Below are 21,104 nucleotides of genomic sequence, written 5' to 3'. Positions count from 1 at the left end.
CGGCCCAAGAAGGTGCAACCTTTCCAGACAACACACTGAACAGACTTGTCGTATACAAGGAGGAAGACAGTGAACTTTTGCTCTGTGGAGGAAGATTCTAAACCTTTAATGAGGACAAAACTACAGTATCAATTGTACCTTATGATGCATGGAAACTGAGGTAACAACGTAAACAAACCCTGTCCAACACTAAGGTGGTGTGACCACCTTGGGTTCAAGAACCAGGAGGTCAAGTGGGAGGTGTTGCGTCGAACAAGTTTGAGCTTTAAGACCAGGATCTGTGAAGGAACTCCAGGTCTGAAGGGGGCAGATAGATCTAACCGTCACAGGCACAAACAGGATGGAACCCATGTTTCTGACCACCTTGTGACCACCTTGGGATCAAGAACCAGGAGGTCAAGTGGGAGGTGTTGCGTCGAACAAGTTTGAGCTTTAAGACCAGGATCTGTGGAGGAACTCCAGGTCTGAAGGGGGCAGAGAAATCTAACCGTCACAGGCCATCAATCTGCTACTACACCTTCCTGAAAAATACCCAAATTTATTTATTTATTTATTATTTATTTAGGCCTCGGAAGACACATTGAGGATCAAGATCCTCATTTTCAATGGTGCCGAGGGTACAACAGGAGTTAATACATTGGAAAGAAAATAGAAAATAAATATTAAATAAATATGCATATAAAATACAGTAAAATACAATGGTTGGGTCAAGAGTAACAATCATTGCAGGAGAAGGCAGGTATACATATGATAAGACTTGTGAATTCCCTAAGTGAAATAAATGAGCACAACCTTAGTGATTTTTGGACCTCATTCCAAATGAAGGGTGCCTTAAAACAGAAGGCTGTCTTCCCCAGTTTTGTGTTGGCATGTGGCAGATGCAATGTAAGCAAGCTTTGGGAGCGTGTATTGACGGTGTTACGGTTCCAGCTTATGAGAGAGGTGAGATATGGTGGCATTATCCCAATGATTGTTTTATAAATTAAAATTTTCCAGTGAAAATCCCTTCTTTCAGACAGGGCTGGCCAGCCAACCTTGGTATACAAAGTGCAGTGGTGTGTGCCATAGCGGTCTCCTGTTATAAAACGTAGGGCAGAATGGTACACAGCATCCAGGGTTTTTAGGGTGCTGAGGGATGCATTGCCATAGATTACATCACCATAATCTAAAACTGATATAAAAACAGACTCAATAATACGTTTTCTGGCTGAAAAGGTAAAACAGCATCCAGGGTTTTTTCTAGAAAAAAAAGTAGCAGGGAGCAGACCCCTGCGCAAAGCCGAGGGAGCAACGCGGCCGAGGCGGGGGATGGTGTGGAAGGGGGATCTCCCCCTTACACGGCGCGAAGCCTTTGAAAAAATAATGATTAAATGGTACATTCTGAGGCTATCTTAGAGAGAAATTCTAGCTCTTGTGGTCATCCTGAAAAACTAAAATACTATCAACTTTTGGTAGACTTGTACAACTTTACCCTGTAAATAAACACGACAAATTTCAAAAATATTGGCTAAACTTTTATTAAGTAGGACAAATCACAACAGCAGCCGTCTGTTCCTGAGACTGCCCCAACGGCTCACTGCCTTGTCAAAATCAAATTGATCAATTGCAGGCCCCTCAATACTGATCCTGAGGAGGTGGTTCAGGGTAGCGTTAGTCATGGTAGACCTCCTGTGCCATGCCTCTATGGAACAAGTTTTGGGGCTGTAGAGTCAATAATGGCGACGCTATAGAAATGTTACTATTGTTGTCGTTTTCAGTTTTGCACTTTGCAGACGGTCCCTAAGCTCGCGGCTGAAAGCCGACTGCTCGTAGAAGCTAATGCAATTCAGTTTTGCACTTTGCAGACGGTCCCTAAACTCGCGGCTGAAAGCCGACTGCTCGTAGAAGCCAATGCAATTCACCGTTCGCTACAGACGGCTCGTTTGGATGAAAACTATGTTGTAGCTGGTTCTCTGGGTTACTACACTTTTATTGGGCTAATTCGGCCGTGCAGCTGCCATTTAGTTCCCTGCTACGGGTTCCCTGGCAACAGGGAACCCTGTTCGACTGTTCGTTTTGTTCTCGCAAAACTCTATTGATCAACACTCAGCATTTTTTTATTTCTGTCGTTCATTGAAACCGCTTTGTGCAGAGAGAACTGGAATGGTCTTGTATACTTGCTTAGCATCTTAGCGCCTAGACCAAAAACCCATTCAAATACATAGTAGCTAGCTAGCTGCTAATAACTTTAACGTTAGCATGTCGACTCGGTCTGGGAAACTCCAATTCGGATCGGAATATTTTTGGAGTAATTATAAGTTATTTGAGGATCAGACACATTGTCAGGTGGTGGTGTTGGGATATTTTCGCAGAGAAAAGATCGTTTTGAGAAATAGTGTATGTTGTACAGCAGCATGTAAGTACAGATCCAAGTCTGACAGGTTCAGTCGGCATTTCGGTAGGATGGCGCACGCCGGGAGTATCGGGGCGCAGCGCCCCTGTTCCCTTGTTTAGAAAAAACCCTGAGCATCTATTTCTGTATAAAAAACCCAATTTGATCCTAAGCTTTTTAGTGAGTTGTTTCACATGTGGTTTAAAATCAAGCTTCTCATCTACCCAAATGCCTAGGTACTTGTAGCTGGTGACCCTTTCTAGAGTAAATGTTTCAAGAACCATCAAATCCATCTGAAAGAAAATAAATCGCCAGAATGGAACAGAGTTGTCCCTTTGAATTCTTTGTTGAACAAGCCATTTTCAAGTTTGGGCAGAGCTGTACTTACCGGCTGTTTCCCAATGTGAAGGCTGCAGCCTTGCTAGGACGCGTCCTTGCTAGTCGCGTCCTATGGAGATGAGACTAGAGTGCTTGCTCGAGTGCTTCCTAGCGTTTGTAACGTTCGGACTTTGGAACGACTTGCTAGTGCGGAAGCGCTTCCGCTTCCGCTTTTTAATACTGCGTTTACGCTTGTAAACACATGTGCGCTTATGAATAAAACATGGCAGCAATCAAGTTGATCGATATTTATTTGACTTGTCTGTTATGAATGCGGTCATGTCTCCTTCGCATGGAGCCTCTTTGAGGAAGTCACAAAAGCTTTGTTGCGGTTGATCGAATCGTCTTTATTAAAAAAGAAAAATCCATTCAATTTTTATAAAACTAAGTGAAATCGTCTGAGAACTTAATTCATGCATCACATTTACAGTATGGTTGATTACTATTATGCAGGGGAAAAAAGACAAAGAAAGTGATGAGAAACATGTATTTATTTGGATATATTATGTAACTGATCTGATTCATTCATATATACCTACAATCTACCAGTGCTTTGAACACATAAGTATATTATATAAAATACAATTATATACGTTCATTACAAATTACAAACATTGCAAATGATCGGTGGTGCATTTATTTGACAACATGTTTGTGGGTCACACTTAGGTGCACAAAAGCACTTAACAAAAGCCTCAGTTTGCTGGGCTGACCCTAAAAAAAAAAAGATTAAACACAAACATAAATAGGTATACATAAATAATGTAATCTTGTGAGCGAGTAAATTTACATTGTTGACACCATAGCTACGTCCATGCAAAATATAGCAACGTATCAATAAGTTGCAAAAACGTTTGAAAAGTGGCACAGGTCTTTAAGCTTGATTATTTGCATTAACATGATGAATTTATAAAAACCAATACGGCACAAAATATTTCTGAAAACTTTAATATAACTTCACTTACATTTGAACGTGTACTGCTTTCCCTCTGCCATTTTTTATATCCCATGCAGCGTGTGAACGCAGTGGATTGTGGGTAGTTTTGGCTCGTCTAGGATGCAGCGATGCATCCTTGAAAAATCTCGGAATTCTCCAAAACAAAGGGCGCGAAAATGGCGCGGCTTTCGAGTGTCCTCAAAATTGGAACAGTGCTTGTCGGCGTTCTATGACGTAGCGTCCTTAAAAGGGTGGCCGTTCAGCATGCTTCCTTGACATTGGGAAACAGCCCACATCTGGATAACTTGACAGGTATATAGTATAATATAAGTATCAAACGTTAAATACAATATAGATACATATCAGATATTATACTACTCTATCTATTTTCAGGAATGGTCTGACTTTTGACTCTATACTGCCACCTCGATTTCCGGTGGTATTGCTCCGTTTCTCCCGGAGCACTCCGGATTCATAAACTCAGCGGCGCAGACCCATTGACCCATGAAACACCTCCGGGACCGGATGAAACGGTCCTTATACGTATCTATCGTAGGGTGTGAATGGGCCTTTAAACATCTCCCAATCAGTGGTTTCAAAGCAGTCCTGAAGTACAGCAGTGGCCCCCTCTGGCCACACACATACCTGCTTTAGAACCGGCTTGGTGACTTTCACCCTTGGTCTGTAATGGCGCATTTCCGAGGGTGCGTGTCGGTTAAGGATGCAAACTGACACTGATGTGGTCTGAGTTGCCGATGTGGTGGAGGGGGGGAAGCCTTGTGAGAGCTTTTGAGTGAGGTGTAAACCAAGTCCCACCTTCTCTTTTGGGAAAGTTCACGTGTTGAACGAGTTGAATTGGGGTAGAATAATGTTTAGATTGCGTAATTTTGTTGTAATTTCTCTAATAACCATGACCTGGTAAATCCTACTTCGTACCTTTTAAAGCCCTGCATGGTCCTACTCCTGCTTAAATCTCAGACCTCATCTCCCCTTACAAACCAGCAGGCCCTTTAGTTCCCTCCGCTGCTGAGTCAGTTGGTGTTTTTAAAAAGAGACTCACCTGACTAAGGCTCTTGCATTGAAATGAGAAGGTGAATTGCATAATGATCAGTACAGCACTTTGTTACCAACCTAGTTTGTTTTTTAAGGCACACTAATAAATTTGCACTTCAACTCTACTTGCCCACAAGAGAGCATGAGAGTCAAAGGTCCGAACAGGCAGCGAGGTAGACCATGAGCTGGCTGGGTTGCATCCTCAACGCCACCATGAAGGTGGGAGCCCGGGTTCAAGGGGAGGATACCTGGACTCCGTGGTGGGCTACAAAGCCCTTGTCATCTGCCTCCAGGGCCAGCCTGATGCAGGTAGTCCGGCCCCAGGACGGGGACACCCGGATCAGCAGCTTCTGGGCCCGCTCCTCATCACAACTGTGGCACTCACTGAATACTCCTGTACACGCACACACACACACACACACACACACACACACACACACACACACACACACACACACACACACACACACACACACAATGAAAGCCCCCCAATTCAACCACCAAGTGTGAAGCTCCTTTCCCAACTAGTGTTGTTGAGTATCTATAGTGTGGTAGTGGACCAATAGCGTGGTAGTTGACCTATAGTCTGGTAGTAGGCCTATAGCAGAACAGTAGTGGACCTATAGGGTGGTAGTGAATCTATAATGGACCGCTTCCCCCGGCGTTTGCGCAACGGCCCAGCACGCCTTGGCCCAGTAGTGAGGGTGCGGTTTGACTCTGCTCAGTTACGGCTCGCGTTTCCACCGCCCACAGTACCCTTATGGTAGAGCGGGTTTTAAATCAGATGGCGATAGCCGCGGCAGCTACGTAAACATCATGACCTCAGAGCAGCCCGACACAGTGTAACATGCTAATGAATCCAAGGAAAAAGAAAAATGCAACGCAATAAACAAAGAGCAACAATGTAGGACGTCCAAGACCGACGTCAAACTTTTGCGCAACATTTTCTCGCCGTTGTCCAGAAATACCTTGCAGGTACTGCGCTTGTTTGCTATTATCTCCCTGTTGCACGACTGACGATTATTTCGACCAATCGACGGACGGCGTTTTAAGCTCGAACTTGTTGGCACCCTTTCAGACGTCTCAGTATCCCAACGGAGGAGTAATGCAAGCTGAATACGGCTCAGTCCGGATCTCGCCCACTTTTGGTGATGGAAAGGCGAACCGTGCTGCACCTTTGCACACAGAAACCGACCTGCACCCGCCGGTGGAAATGCGCCAATATTGTGGTAGTAGATCTTGAGTGGACCTATAGTGTGGTAGTTGACCTATAGTGGTCGTATAGGGTGGTAATGGACCTTTAGCGTGGTAGTAGACCTAAAGGTTGGTAGGGTCCTATAGCATGGTATAGGACATATAGAATTGTAGTGGACCTATAGGGTGGTAGAGGACCTATAGTGGATCTATAGCGTGGTAGTGGACCTATAGGGTGGTAGTGGACCTATAGGATGGTAGTGGACCTATAGGGGACCTATAGGGTGATAGTGGATCTATAGCGTGGTAGTGGGCCTAAAGTGGACCTTTGCCTTACATTCACACTACATGCGTCCATCGAAGGATGACCAAGGGCATGTCTGACGTATGGGGGAGTAATCTTTGTAGACACAGCCTGCAGCCAATCAAATCGCTCCCCGCTTAAAGTCGGCTTTTTCCTGCCTCTTCTTGCTTGCTAACAATTATTCGCCAAGGCAAAGTGAATTATTACTATTAATTACTTTCCACGGAGCCTGAGGTGAATAATTGTTTTCGTATATACTACACGACGTGAACACTGCCGGGTTTATTTGTTTTTATTAGCATGACGAGACGACCGTCACGCACGCTCCCCAATATCCCGAGATAGCGAACCAATCCAGTTGCGCCATCTTAGGAGGTTCACGTGTAGCATACAAATTGTTGTTATCGAAAAATGGATCACGTAGTCGCAAAGAGAGTGTTGCCCCTGTACGTGTACAGGGACTGGTCAAACATAATTGGGCGATTGCCCACAGCAATGATAACTTTCTCCTCCATTTTTAAATCCCCCGTTGCCGGCCGGCTTTTTGACATGTGCTTTTTGACATCCACGTGTTTTCCCGGTTGTATCACAAAGGAGATGTCATTTGACAGAGTCCAAGTAGCGTCACAGTATTGTATTTGCATAACCGCGATCTGCTGCCCGGAAAGTTGAACATTTCTAAACTTTTCACGCAGGCCATAGAGCCGACAGAACGGACAGACCCACAATGCATTTCTACAGTGCCCCATGCAAAGTAAATGAGATCCGTCGACGGACGCATGTATTGTGAATGTAACGTTAGTGAACCTAAAGCGTGGTCGTGGACCTATAGAGTGGTAGTGGACCTATAGAGTGGTAGTGGACCTATAGTGTGGTAGTTGACCTATAGTGTGGTAGTGGACTTATAAGGTAGTGGTGTACCTATAGCGTGTTTCTCATAGATGTTGGCTAGCTCCATCATCTGTTCCGTCTCCTCTGCATCCTTGACCTCCTCTGCCATCTTCTTCAGGATCTTACTGGCTGCCAGTGCAGCACACATGCAGTCTTTACACTGACAACACACACACACACACACACACACACACACACACACACACACACACACACACACACAGATAGTCATATACCTTCTGACTCATTAGCGTGCACTCACACACACAGCCGTGGTGCATGCTGGGTATTGTGATCACCTGTTCCCAGCCAATTTGGGCTAGCTCCCTGTTGTTCTGGAGCACGGCCCAGAGGAACAGGTCCGTGCCCGGGTCCCTGGGGGCCTCGCTGGAACCCTCCCCGCCCGCCTCCTGTGGATCTATCTGGACCAGAACATCACAAAAGGAAATTAAATTTGAGTCTGTGTTTGCAATGATTGTATACATGTTTCGGTCATTTACTATTTACCAACACATCCATTAAGCAGCACGTAACATTTTAGAGGGCATGTCATTCAGGAGCAGGTAGATGGGTGTTAGGGCATCCTCCTCAGGGAGGCCTACAGGTAGACTGCAGTCATTGGGCTTTCAACTCAGAACCTTTGGGTCATCGGGAGTCCAACACCATAGCATCCTATGGTGGCGATAGAGAGCCTCAGATAGACGAACACATGAGTGATCACAGCAGACTCACGGTGATGGAGTATTCGTCGCGGCCCTCGTTGCTGACGCCCTTGGAGGGGTAGATGTGCTCGGTGAAGCTGCCCAGCAGATGGCGCACCTCCTCCGACACGTGGCTCATGGAGATCCGGGCACCGTGGTCCGGCGCAGCCCGACCCCGCACAAAGAGGCCCTGGGGCCCGCTGCGGGCCCCTCTGTGCACGCGGCGCACCGTCTGGCTGAGGAAGAAGCAGCCGGGCAGGTGGTTGTAGAGGTCGCACAGGGCGTCGTCCTGCGCCAACACGCGGCCCAGGCTCACCCCGTTCTCCAGCAGCAGGCGCACAAACTCTGGCTTCAGGCCCGTCAGGGAGGAGAACATGGCCTGCTCCAGGTCCCTGGACTGGGGAGGAGAGGGATGAGAGGGAGGAGAGGGACACGTTAGAGGAAAACATGCCCTGCTCCAGGTCTCTGGACCAGGGAGGAGAGGGACACGTTAGAGGAGGACATGGCCTGCTCCAGGTCCCTGGAGTGGGGAGGAGAGGCACACGTTGGAGGAGGACATGGCCTGCTCCAGGTGGGGAGGAGAGGGAGGTATGGCGACACATTAGTGCCATAATTCACTTATGTGATAAAAGATGCATTCGGGCGTATTATATTATTCCACACGCGTAGATATTAACTGCGAGCGCGCAAATGATCTCTGCGCGCGCAAAACAGCCTCTCGCGCGCGCAAATTACCTCAGCGCGCGCAAAACACCCTCTCGCACGCGCAAATTACCTCAGCGCGCGCAAAACCTCTCGCGAAAGATGTTTTTACGCTCTCGCTTGAATTTAATTTTGGCACTATGGGGGAGGGAACCAAGGCAGGGCGGGCTTTCCTATGATTGGCCGTTTCTGAAGCGCGATATTTGATTGACAGCCCTCCTCGGCCCTCCTCTCATTCAATTCTGAATTGTACAGTAAATGGCTGAAACGATAGTTACGTATTGTAACTCCAGATTCTATGAGTATAGGCGCAGCCTTTTAAGTGTCGGCCTCATTGTCCTTTAAATAGCTGAAGAAAAGCTGTTTATTGGGAGCAGAACGTCCGCCGGCGCCCGACTATATCTGCGAAATGCGGACGTTGTTGAGGCACGCCGCACGCGGACGTAATTGAGGCCCACGCTGTTGGTGGTCGGGGATTACACATTTTTCAGTGCTACGGCTGACGCCTAGGGATAACCCAATAGCGATAGCCTTTAAAGGCTGCGCCTATACTCATAGAATCTAGAGTTACAATAAGTAGCTATCGTTTCAGCCATTTACTGTACAATTCAGAATTGAATGTGAGGAGGGCTGTCAATCAAATATCGCGCTTCAGAAACGGCCAATCATAGGAAAGCCCGCCCTGCCTTGGTTCCCTCCCCCATAGTGCCAAAATTAAATTCGAGCGAGAGCGTAAAAACATCTTTCGCGAGAGGTTTTGCGCGCGCTGAGGTAATTTGCGCGCGCGAGAGGCTGTTTTGCGCGCGCAGAGATCATTTGCGCGCTCGCAGTTAATATCTACGCGTGTGGAATAATATAATACGCCCAAATGCATCTTTTATCACATTAGTGAATTATTGCACTAATGTGTCGCTATAGGGAGGAGAGGGAGGAGAGGGAAACGGGAGACCTAGGCCAGTAAAAGCTCTTTGAAATAGCAAACAGCAGGTAAGAAACACATTTGGCTGGAAGGAAGTGGCTCACCTTCCACTGGCTCTCCTCCGTGAAGATCTCCGTCTCCGCGATGTCCACCCTGTTCCAAGCCACAGCCAGCTCCAGCTGCCTCTGCCAGCTGTCCCTGGCCCCCGTCTCCTGGTTCCTGGAGACTACCAGGGGACGCTAGTTACCACCCTATGCTATGCTAATGTTTTTATACCCAGCCTTTGAATAGGAAGCGATTTTAGTGGGAAACTAGGATATGCTGTCAAATTACCATCCTTTTCAGTTAGCTTAACCTGCACTTCATACAGTTCCCAATTAGAATCCTGTAGTAGCTTTAGGTGTAGCTACAGTTATATATCTATCATATATAGTTATAGAGCAGGATTACCTGACGGGGCGACTAGAGTAAATAGCTGCAGTAGGCAGTTACATAATCAAGGTTTGAACTTTAAACTAAAAAAGACACTTAAGAGGTTTGGCTAAGTCCGTCTGACGCTGTGGGACGGATCAATGAGCACCACAAAGATGGAATGTGCACTTTATATCGACTATGAAAATGAAAGGTAAGATTAGCAGGAAATTTGATCTTAGAGCCCATCATTTCTGGAAAGGGAAATATGAAACTAAACGGATAGAACAGAGTATATTTTTTGCAGTTACTCCTATTAAGAGTTTCCATAAACTTGTCATTGACAAATGACAACCAAAAGGAAAATGTTGAAAGGCCTGACAAATGAATGGAACAAAATGACTAAACACGATCCACTACATTTCCATTAAGGAAACCCAACCTCTTCTTCCACTACATCTGTTACAGAGTTCAGCTGACTCAGAGGTCCTTGGTACCTTTGAGGAGGGCCAGGAGGATGGCCACGTCCAGTTCTCCGTGCTGCTCCTCGCTTATTCTGAACACGGTCAGCAAGTGAGACATCCTAATGATGTCCTGAATCTAGCAGAGAGAAACATCAGAGGCTTAATACTTTATTACATTGAGGGCCTTTAGCAGACGCTTTATCCAAAGCAGCTTACAATAAGTACATTGTCAAAGAAAGACAAACAACAATATAACGCTGTCGGTACAGTGAGGATGTTCATAAAACAAGTGGCAAGCACTAACAATCAGTTGGTTAACCTATTCTCCGCCTAATACAAAGATAGCTAGGATAAGATGCTGTACAATTGTCTAGTATATATAAGCAGATAAGCTTCCCCCACATAGCCACAAGGAAGCAGGATCGAACAAATAAGCTGCATTACCGCCACAAGAAGGCAGGATCGAACACATAGGGCCCTATCTTGCATCCGGCGCGATTGACTTAATCACTGGCGCATGTGTCGTTGCTAGTTTGCAACTGGCACAGAGCGTTCTTTTCCCTCCTACGCCACGCGTCGGTAAATTAGGGAATGATCTTGCAACCCAAGGGGCGGTTCGGCGAAAGGAGGAGGCGTGTTCTGGCGCAAACGTTCCCTGGTGCTATTTTGCAGTTTCAGAAACCACTTGCGCCACAAACCAGGAAATACCTGGTTTAAAGTCAGTGGCGCGTTGTTCAGATGCTATTTTAAGGGCGCATGCATAATGTTGCTTGTGCAACTCGCGCATACACTGCTTCTCTCATCTACCTAGCCACACATTCTTTGTAAATTATTTGGGAAAGAACAGCTGATACAGCGGTAATAAGTTGTACTTTTAAGTCAATGCATCTGCAAACACTGTACAGCAAACAGATATTTTCTTGACACAGACATCGTGTACATGCCCATAACTTTTAGGATTGATGAGTATTTGATAGTGAGAAAACATTGTTTTACTGCGAGTGAGTGTTAGAAAGAATGAAACACGTAACGCATGATACAGTCCATGAAAAATGTATATTAACGGGGCACACATTTATGCATATTAGGAACACAAGTCGATAACGATAATGCATACAATACTGATAAGAAGCGTCTCATCGGAGACTGCAGACGCGCTGTCAAAATATCAACTTGTCAGATTCAAAGGCACTCGTGGCTCTTAAAGGGGATGGGAGCTGGCACTCTCATTGATTTATTGCACGTTATGTTCAAACCACACCTACGGTTAATTAGGCTACTACAGACCAACCCTTTTTAGATTTGCGTCGGGCGCAAGAGTCATTTTTTCAGCCGGTAAAATAGCGACATCTCCGTAGAACCGCCCACAAAGCAACTTGCGCTTGGCGCTTCTCACTTGCGTTTCAGACCGTTCAAATAGGGCCCATAAGCTGCAATTACTATGCATAGCCATAAGGGGAGCAGGACCAACATACAAGCTGTGCTAACTACTCCAGCCACAGAAGGCAGCGTCTTTAAGACAGACGCGGAAGCCGGAGCCAATACGTCACATAGGCCGCGCCTACTTGATACAAACGCGGAGCGGGAGTCAGAAGGAGGTCAGAAACCCATGGCAGCCCCGTTGGTAGCCCCGTGGCTAGAAGACAGGTCAGCCGTGGGTCGCTCCACACGCGTGTCAAATACAATTCCCCTCCTTTTGCTTCATAGTTACCATACCGAAATACTTAAATAAAGTGAGTTAAAAGCGATCCGGTTTGGACTACTTTCTTCAAGAACACGGCACAATGCACTACAAAGTACTATTTTTTTAAGTGTGAACTTTAGTTATTTGTACACTTACTAAAGTGTTAAGATGAAATTGTTGTGCCTGCGAGATTGCATGAGGACTTCAACTCAAACGTAGAAGTGTTTCTGTTGTATCTGCTGTTATTTTTTGAATTAGGATTTTACCGAGTAGGCTACTGTTTACAGGATGCTACCGTTCAGCCCTTTGTAATCATTATTTCGCCACGTTCAAAGTATGCAGCCCTTCAGTCATCTTCTCTGCGAACAGTGTGGCCGGACTTAACTCGGTCTGTACCTTCTTGGTCCATTCTATGATCTTCAGGGCAGAGAAGGTGTTGTACTCGCTGCCGAAGAACTTGCTCATGAGCTGGTGGATGAGGGCGATGGTAACGCGAGCCAGGGGCCACCCCGCCACCTGGGCGATCACGTCCGCAATCCTCCCGGAGCCCTCCAGGATCACACAGGGGGTCCCGTTCAGCATGGCATTGAAGATGGTCTGGAGGAGAGAGAGAGAGAGAGAGAGAGAGAGAGAGAGAGAGAGAGAGAGAGAGAGAGAGAGAGAGAGGGAGGACAATTTCAAGAATCAAGATTTTTTGTTCGATTTTGTACATTCCCGCAGCTAGTAAATAAATGTAATAGAATAGATAAATAAAAACTAAATGTGAATAATTCAATGAAATAGGGAGAGAGGAGAGAGAGAGAGAGGGAGGTGAATACAAAGAGAGAGAGAAGGTTATACAGAATGAGAGAGATGGCGCAGATAGAAATGGCGATAGAGAGACAGAAAGGCAGACAGTATGACTTACGTTTAGAGTGCCCGGCCCGCCGTCCAGAACCACACACACCACCGGGATCTTCAGACCGCTCTCTGAAGGACACACACACACAGACACACAGATATAGACACACAGATATATACACACACACACACACACACGCATTGACAGATATACATACATATATACACATACACACAAATACATACACAAACACAGAAAGAGAGACGATACCAGACAAGACTAGATGACGTAAGTGAGAGAGCTGTGTCTCCTGATGTTATGTGGAGACACTTTGAGGTCACCTGACATCTCACCTGAGTTCCCCAGGGGCTTCTGGGAGATTAACTTCTCCAGGCGGCTCCTCAGCTCGATCTCCACGCCGTAGCGCCCGTGGGTCCCGTCGTCCACCAGAAGGAAGTGGCTGTGGTTGTCGTCCAGGCAGGTCAGCCGGCCCTGGCCCTGCACGTCCATGGAGTACCTGGCCAGGTGGAGCCCCTGGGGGTGGGAGGAGGAGAAGGAGGAGGACGAGGAGGAGGAGGGGGAGGAGGAAGGGGAGGAGGTGGAGAGGACGTTTGGTAGAAGATATACAAGAAGCAAAGGTAGATATATAAGGAAAAAAGTAGGAAGTCCAATATAAAGGAACATAACTTGTCCTTTACATTGGAGGTATATTTGACATCATGATTGGATTGGATAAAAGTGCACTGCTAAAACTACATGTATATATTTGAATACTCTTGTATTTCCCTAGTCAGAGACCCTACAGATAACGACACACAGATTTAGATTTGTTTGTTCCAAACAGACAGAAAGCCCTGATATTTCCCTCCTGTGTCCCTGGTTCCTCCTACCTTCTGCACCAGTGCCTGCCGGTTGTGAATGGCCCCCCAGGAGGCCATCCCGATGGCCACCATCTGGCCGTGGGTGGACCTGCTGCTCAGGGCCTGGTCCCTGACCGCCTGGCCCACGTACTTCATCACCCCCGCGTGGCTGCCCCCCGTCATTATCCACGCCCCTGGAAGGAGCGGGGGGGGGGGGGTAGGACGAGGCGGGTCAGGGTGTGAGAGAGGTTCTGCTCAGAGACCAACGTCCACCGTCTGACCTGAAGGTCCCCTGAACAAGATGCTCTTGATGACGTCTGGAACTCAGTGTGAGTGGCTTTGGAGGAAATCGTCTAAATCAGTGGTTTTCAAACTGTGGGGCACGCCCCCCCTGGGGGGCGCCAGAATTCTTCAGGGGGGGCGCGACGTGAGAAAAAAATAAACCCGAAAAAAACCCTGAAAGACGATGATTCAAATCATCAGTCGTACTTCAACTGTAGAAGTAACATAACTAAATCAATTTTCAACCATTTATCTTCGTGCAAACCATTTAACAAATCTACACACTTGTATCTTCAATAATATCTAAACAGAATTTCGATATCATTTAAAATGTCTTCAGAATCACAGTTTTAGTTTCATACCGCTTCGTTTTCAGCTGTTTTCATTGAAGACGTCAGCCCATTCTGATACACCTACTTCTAGACATCGTAACCAGTGGCGGTTTTAGGCACGGGCGACCAGGGCAGCCGCCCGGGGCGGCATATTTGTGGGGGGCGGCAAAACCCCCCCCCCCCCCCCCCCCGTCAACAATCTTGCCCGGGGCGCAACTGGATCTAGGATCACCACTGATCATAACTCATTCCTTCTTCAACCATTTACCATCGTTCAAACCATTAAACAAATCTACACACTTGTATCTTCAATACTATCTAAACGGAATTTTGATAGCATTTATACTTTTTTCAGAATCACAGTTTTAGTTTCAAACTGGCGTCGTTTTCAGTTGCTTATAATAATTTAGGTCACCATAGCAACGCCGGTAAACAAACCCCGCCGAATAGTCGAATCTCTGGACTGAAAAGGCAGATCTGATTCGACTCAGACAATTCAGAGTCTGGGACCCTGAATGAATCTGTAAACTGGCTGTTTACACAGATTAAGATGTTCAAATGTATTTAAAAAAGGTTCAGCTAAAACATGCTCAGATAAAGTTGTTAAATTGTGTTGTTTAAAAACGCAAAAAGATGTTGTAATGTTTCAGAAATATGTTAAAAAAATATGTTAAAAAATTTGTTTCAAATGTTTCAAAAATATGTTCCAAATGTTTTAAAATTATGATCAGAGATGTTTGAAATGTGTCAAATAATTAAAATAGCTTTCAAAACACAGGTATTTAGAAATAAAAATGGGGGGGGGGGGCTCAGCTGAATTTTTTTCTCTGAGGGGGGGCTCACTCTCTCACACTTTGAAAACCCCTGGTCTAAATGAATCATTTATTTCACACATTTTTTTTAATTGTTTTCCCCTGCACCCCATCAGTTAGAAAATGACACTGAACAGAAGAACATAACTTATTCGACACCTTTGGAAAGGCGTTATTCTGACTGGTCAGATAGTGACATAGCTGTCTGTTAGTCCTACATAGCAGACTGAAGCTATGAGTAGCAGACTGATGAGTAGAAGGCCGCTGCTCTGCGCGTCGTTTCCAACCCAGAGTCCAACAGCAGTTTTTCTGTTAGCAGAACCAATGCAGTGAATCTATATGTTTATATTTGGTGTCAAATTACTGATTTCTTAAATAAGATATGATAATGTACAGCGAGCTCGTCGTTATCAAGGTGGAGGGTCAGGCAGATAGGTGCATCCATGCATAAGAATTGTGGGTTTATACGTACAAGCATGAAATTTGGCACAGTCATATATAATAGTCTAATGAATAATTCCAAATATGGAGCCACCGGGAAAACGTCCTATGGTAGCCATGGCGGCCATTTTATAAAATGGCAGTTTTGACCGCAAATATGTTTTACCAGACGACACAAATGCTTCATTATGTTCTTATGAAATTACTCTAGATCAGTGGTGTCTTTGCATTAGGGGCCAGTGGGGCACGGCCCCACCAGAGAACGCTGCCGTGCAGGGCACGATTATACTTTTCTTTTTTTTTTTAAAAATGTCATTGAGCATAAGTTAATAATACATTAATTGTTAATAATTAATTACATGTCCGCAGTTTTAATTTGATGAACGCAATTGTTGTAGTGTAGTAGTTGTGTGTGAAATAGTTCGTTGCTCCGTCTCGTCATTTCCGCTCGGTGGGGCACAGCCGAGATGGCCCCGTCTGCGGCAGTGTAGAAAACTGGTGCTGTTGTGCGAGCAAGCGCGTGCGCAGCGCCCGCTTCTGTTTCGGCGGTGGGGCCAGAAGTTTAGTGCCCCAAAGCTCTTCTCATTGGCTGATTTGTAGAAAGGGCGGGGTTTACGGCGGGAGCCGATCAGATCTTGCTAGCTGGCTAACGTAGTTACTGTTACAGTTACTGTTACAGTAAATAACAACAAATGGACGTTTCATTCATTAAATGATGAATCATGTTGAGTATCTGTCTCATGTGAGATTTAGCACTTGAACAGAAGTTGGAGATAAAACGTTTGGGACCACATCGCCCGACGGATTTAATCATTATTCAAGAGGGAAAGGACAAGAATAGATCGTTCAACCAGGAGTGGTTCAAGCGGAAAAAAATGCTTGTGTTTCACCTCAGCCACACAAAGGAGACCAGACAGCACTGTCCTTAAAGCACAGGTAATTACCATCTTAGCCCAAACTTACTTACATTTTCACCCAGGATTATCCAGGTCTGAATAGGCAACCACTCTATCAGGCTAGATTCATTGTTAATTGTACAGTATGGTGGCCTGCAAACTTAATGCAACTTAAACCCAGGGATGCAAACTTGTCACCTTTCGGCGAAATTCGCCGTTTTTGTTCCGAAAAAGGTAATTTGTGTGATTCATGGAGATCTGCAATAAAAATATTTCGGGGGGGGGGGGGGCGTCCAAGTAATCGGCGAACGCAAGCTGTCATAAATATTTATTCCAAGCTTGTTCGTTTGGCCAACCCGTGTAATCATGTCATCTTCGGGTCTGTAGCTGCCTTGATGCCGTACTAGACAGGAGTGACGTTGGTACGCTTCAAAAACGTCAGGCTTTCTAACGTAGGCTAACGTGCTAATGAGAACATTTGTTTGACCGGTCGCCGGTTATCTCCGTGTGGTTAATTTGCAGTTGCGGTATTGTCAGCTTACTGTTACATTAAACTGCAATCAGAAAATGTGGTTATATGCTATAGACCCTATAGTGTCTGTGGTGTAAAGGCTGGGACGAATTAAAAAATATAAATACACTTTATGTTGAAACTATAGACCGTCCCGATTCCCATTGAAACGAATGGCGCGGTGATTATTCTTCAAAACGAGATCTGTTAAATTGTGAAAAATAAATCAAACTGTAATCAGACAACACGGTTATATGCTATAGACCCTAGAGTATCTGTGGTATAAAGGCTGAGACGAATTTCGAATTATAAATATGTACAATCCATAACGTTAGCTCTCTGGCTCATAGCTCAGCGGACTAGAATACCTCCTAGAATCATTGCCTGTTGGCCGGAAACGGAAATGGGGGCTGTTTACGTTTGGTTGTAGTCTTTTCGCTCGGTTCTCCGACACAACAGTAGGGCTAGAACCGAGCGAAAAGACTACAACCAAATTTGAACTACAACGAAACTAGTTCCCTTTCCGCTTCCGGCCAACGAGCAATGAGTCTTCCAACAGAAATCAATGGGATTTACAAAATGCGCTAAATGTACAATAAAACACGATATAAACTGTATTTCGCTACGATGCTTGATTCAACCACTCTATTTCATCCTAGACAAATCACGAAGTGGGCTCGATGTTCAAAATACAGAAAAAAAAAAATAACTCACAGCAACATATTGAAAAAAAGAACTATGAACTAGTTCATTTTTTGGAACTGTGAACTTAGTTCAAATCTTTGAATTATGAACGCTGAACTGAAGTTCATTTTAAAATTTGTGAACTGAACTTTGAACTAGTTCACGTAGAAAGTGAACTATCCCAACACTGTGTGTGTGTATGTATATGTGTATGTATATATATATGTGTGTGTGTGTGTGTGTGTGTGTGTGTGTGTGTGTGTGTGTGTGTGTGTGTGTGTGTGTGTGTGTGTGTGTGTGTGTGTGTATGTATATGTATATGTATATATATATATTCCGCGAGGGGGTTTGGGTCCTTGTCACCTTTTTCATCCCTGATGAGTTTGCACCCCTGTAAACCATAGGCCTACTTCTTCTTTTTTTGGTATATTGTGAGTGGTGGCTTTGTATATTGATTGCTGTGTAAAGGGTGTGCGCCGTTGTGTTTTTATTGTTGCCACGTTGTTGTTTTCTTGAGTTTTGATATTGTGAGATCTTGAACGCTGCCATTTGGTGGTGCTATTGCTATAATAGCCTAATATATGTCGTCAGATTCGCGTTTGAGTGATGGCATTATTCAGCTGCAATTTTGGTCCCCTCTGTCACTTGCTACTGTTTTTTTTGTGATGGTAGTAATATGTGGTATTTCTGGATTGCGTTAATATATTTAAGTTTAATTTTTCAAAATGGGGGGATTCCCCCCTTAAGAGCTCCACATAGGGGGAATTTTTAAAGTTTAGGGGGGATACTACTTGGGAGCTTGCGAGTCTTACATTTGGCCCCCAACACTCATTTAAGGGATTCTCATCATTAAATTCCTTATACAAATGTCCTCATGTGCTATTATTTTAACAGTCGTGTACTGCACTCGGTCTTCTGCTTTATCTTTACTCAGTTGAAAAATGAAGAACAGAAGAAGTCAAACACTTTGTTTTCAATGAATTCATTAACTTTTAATCCTTTTACATTTTTGCATTAGCCTACTGAAAGCTCATGGAAATAATTGCCAAGAACAGCACATGGGTCGTGTACAACTTTTGAGAGGGAGAGAGCGAGAAGGAACAAGCGTGAAGGGGTTCTGTGTGCCTATCCACGCGCAAAGGCGCGCGCACTAGCGCGCCTTTGTGTTTGTCGCCACTAGATCAAAGATTGTACAAAGGACAGATGCACCACCGAAATCGGAAGATGGTTTGTCAAGTGAAGTCAATAGACCCGAATTCATACACGCCGTCACGTTCTTATACATTTATCAGACAACAAGGTGAAATTTGTGCGGGATTGATATGCTGGCCTGAGTTGCGGGATATGAAAAAAATATATTATATATACCGGTATATATAATATCCGCCATCCCGCGCTGAAATGTAAGCCCTGATGAGTTACTTAACAACAAATATTTTCCAAATAAGGCTTCAGGTAGAAGTGTCTGTTCCTCAGCTTTCCTTGGTGTTTTGACATACGCGCACTGTCAAGCTCGCGCAGCTGTGTGTGGGATGGGCGTGGGGGACGCTTTGCCATGGCAACGGGGGAAAAAACGTTCAAGCGCCAAACCAGCTGCGAGGATTCCCACCTGTGTAGGCCTATTATTAATTATTATTATTATTATTATTATTATTATTATTATAGCAGCTAGTGAAGTACATTTCCCTAGGTAAAATAATTCTGGGCGGATATTGAAACTATGGCGGCCGAAATTAGACTATATGTCGTCAATGTGTGGGAAATATAAATTCTGATCCTATTTCAGATAGTTGAAGTTAATGTGCGTTGCTGTGGGTTAATTCGACCTAAATAGAATAATGAATTAGCTGTGGGCATCTGATGGTTCGACATGGTTCCATCAGGATGTTTGTGACATAAAATAACACAGATTATCATTTGTATTTTCAGGTAGTTGTAGAGGTGGTGGTTAGTTGCTTGTAGGTGTTGGGAATGGAGACATGTCCAACAGTTATCAGCTAGTGGATCCACTGCAACCTGGACCATCAAAGGCGCCGGTACAGACGGATTGGAACAAGTGTGTTTTGTGCCAAACAATCACACCAGAACGTTTGCAGTGCCCAACAGAATCAAAACGGCACGATGTTGGAGTTGGTTATTCTACCATTGCCTCCAGAATCAGACGTTTCAATGATCTTCACGAATTACCGATGCCACTACAATTAGGACGCCTTGATGACGGAAATGGCATTGAAGCTACGTTTCATGAGAACAATGCCAGGTGGCACAAATCCTGCCATACAATATTCAATAATACAAAATTACCACGAGCAGAAAAACGGAAATGCACACAGGATTGCGACTCTGATGCTACTACATCCAAGAAATACACTCGTCAAGTCGCTCATCATGAAGTGCCAGCATCGGATGTCTGTTTTTTATGCGAAGATGCGTCGACTTCCGAACCAATCCGTGAGGCATCAACTTTTCGTCTAGACTCCCGCGTACGAATATGTGCATTAGAGCTGCAGGATGAGAGGCTACTTGCAAAATTGAGTGCTGGGGACATGGTCGCACAAGATGCTAAATATCATCCAAGGTGTCTTGTTTCACTTTACAACAAAGCTACATCGTTACAAGATAAACAGATAATAGACACAACTGATAAAGTCAACCATGGGATTGCACTAGCCGAGTTGCTGTCATTTATAGATGAAACAAGAATGGATGAAGAGCATGCCACTGTCTTTAAACTTGCAGATCTCGTCAAACTTTATTCTAATCGTCCATCGACCAACTTGGAGTGGAGCAGCATGTCCGACCACATAGCACAGAGTTAAAAAATCGCATCCTGGCCCAATTCCCAGACCTTACGGCTCATAAGGAAGGGCGTGATATACTACTTGCATTTGATAAAGATGTAGGACCTGCCCTCCGTAAAGTCTGCAAAGAAGACTACGATGACGAAGCCATATGTCTTGCAAGGGCAGCGAAGATAGTACGGAGAGATATGTTCCAAACTGAAGCTACATTCACAGGTTCATTTAATGAGGACTGCCAAGTAAAATCAGTACCTCAGTCACTGTTGTCTTTGGTGGCCATGATCCTCGATGGCCCCAACATCAAGTCTCAATCAGGTGAAGGTGTACCCCAAGCAACTCTCAGCACAGCCCAGTTGTTGCAGTACAATAGCTCCATCCGTCGCAGAGCGGGTAGTACTACTGTGCGTCACCACAAAGACAGAGAAACCCCATTGCCCATCTACGTGGGACTCACAGTCCATGCAAGGACTCGGAAACGTGACCTCATTGAGATGCTGTTTGACCTCGGACTGTCCATCTCCTATGACCGGGTGATGACAATCTCCACATCCATGGGAAACAGAGTGTGTGAGCAGTATCACCGAGATCAGGTAGTGTGTCCACCCAATCTACGGAATGGCTTATTCACAACGGCA

At 45.1% G+C, this 21,104-nt stretch overlaps 1 protein-coding gene across 1 annotated transcript in view; it reads right to left on the bottom strand.

The window, feature by feature from the left end:
- The window catches only part of trpm2 (transient receptor potential cation channel, subfamily M, member 2), a 91,894-nt gene that overhangs the window by 67,317 nt on the left and 3,473 nt on the right, over positions 1-21,104 (bottom strand). Inside the window, 10 exon segments of the mRNA XM_056579306.1 lie at positions 4,988-5,133; positions 7,159-7,288; positions 7,428-7,550; positions 7,861-8,226; positions 9,555-9,676; positions 10,359-10,461; positions 12,406-12,606; positions 12,917-12,978; positions 13,204-13,384; positions 13,741-13,904. Of these exon segments, the coding sequence (XP_056435281.1) occupies positions 4,988-5,133; positions 7,159-7,288; positions 7,428-7,550; positions 7,861-8,226; positions 9,555-9,676; positions 10,359-10,461; positions 12,406-12,606; positions 12,917-12,978; positions 13,204-13,384; positions 13,741-13,904 (1,598 nt within the window).

Source organism: Gadus chalcogrammus, chromosome 20 (assembly GCF_026213295.1).
Source record: "Gadus chalcogrammus isolate NIFS_2021 chromosome 20, NIFS_Gcha_1.0, whole genome shotgun sequence".
In the NCBI taxonomy this organism is placed as follows: Eukaryota; Metazoa; Chordata; class Actinopteri; order Gadiformes; family Gadidae; genus Gadus; species Gadus chalcogrammus.
Note: the sequence above shows the minus strand (reverse complement) of the source record. Positions and strands in the feature narration are given on the sequence as shown.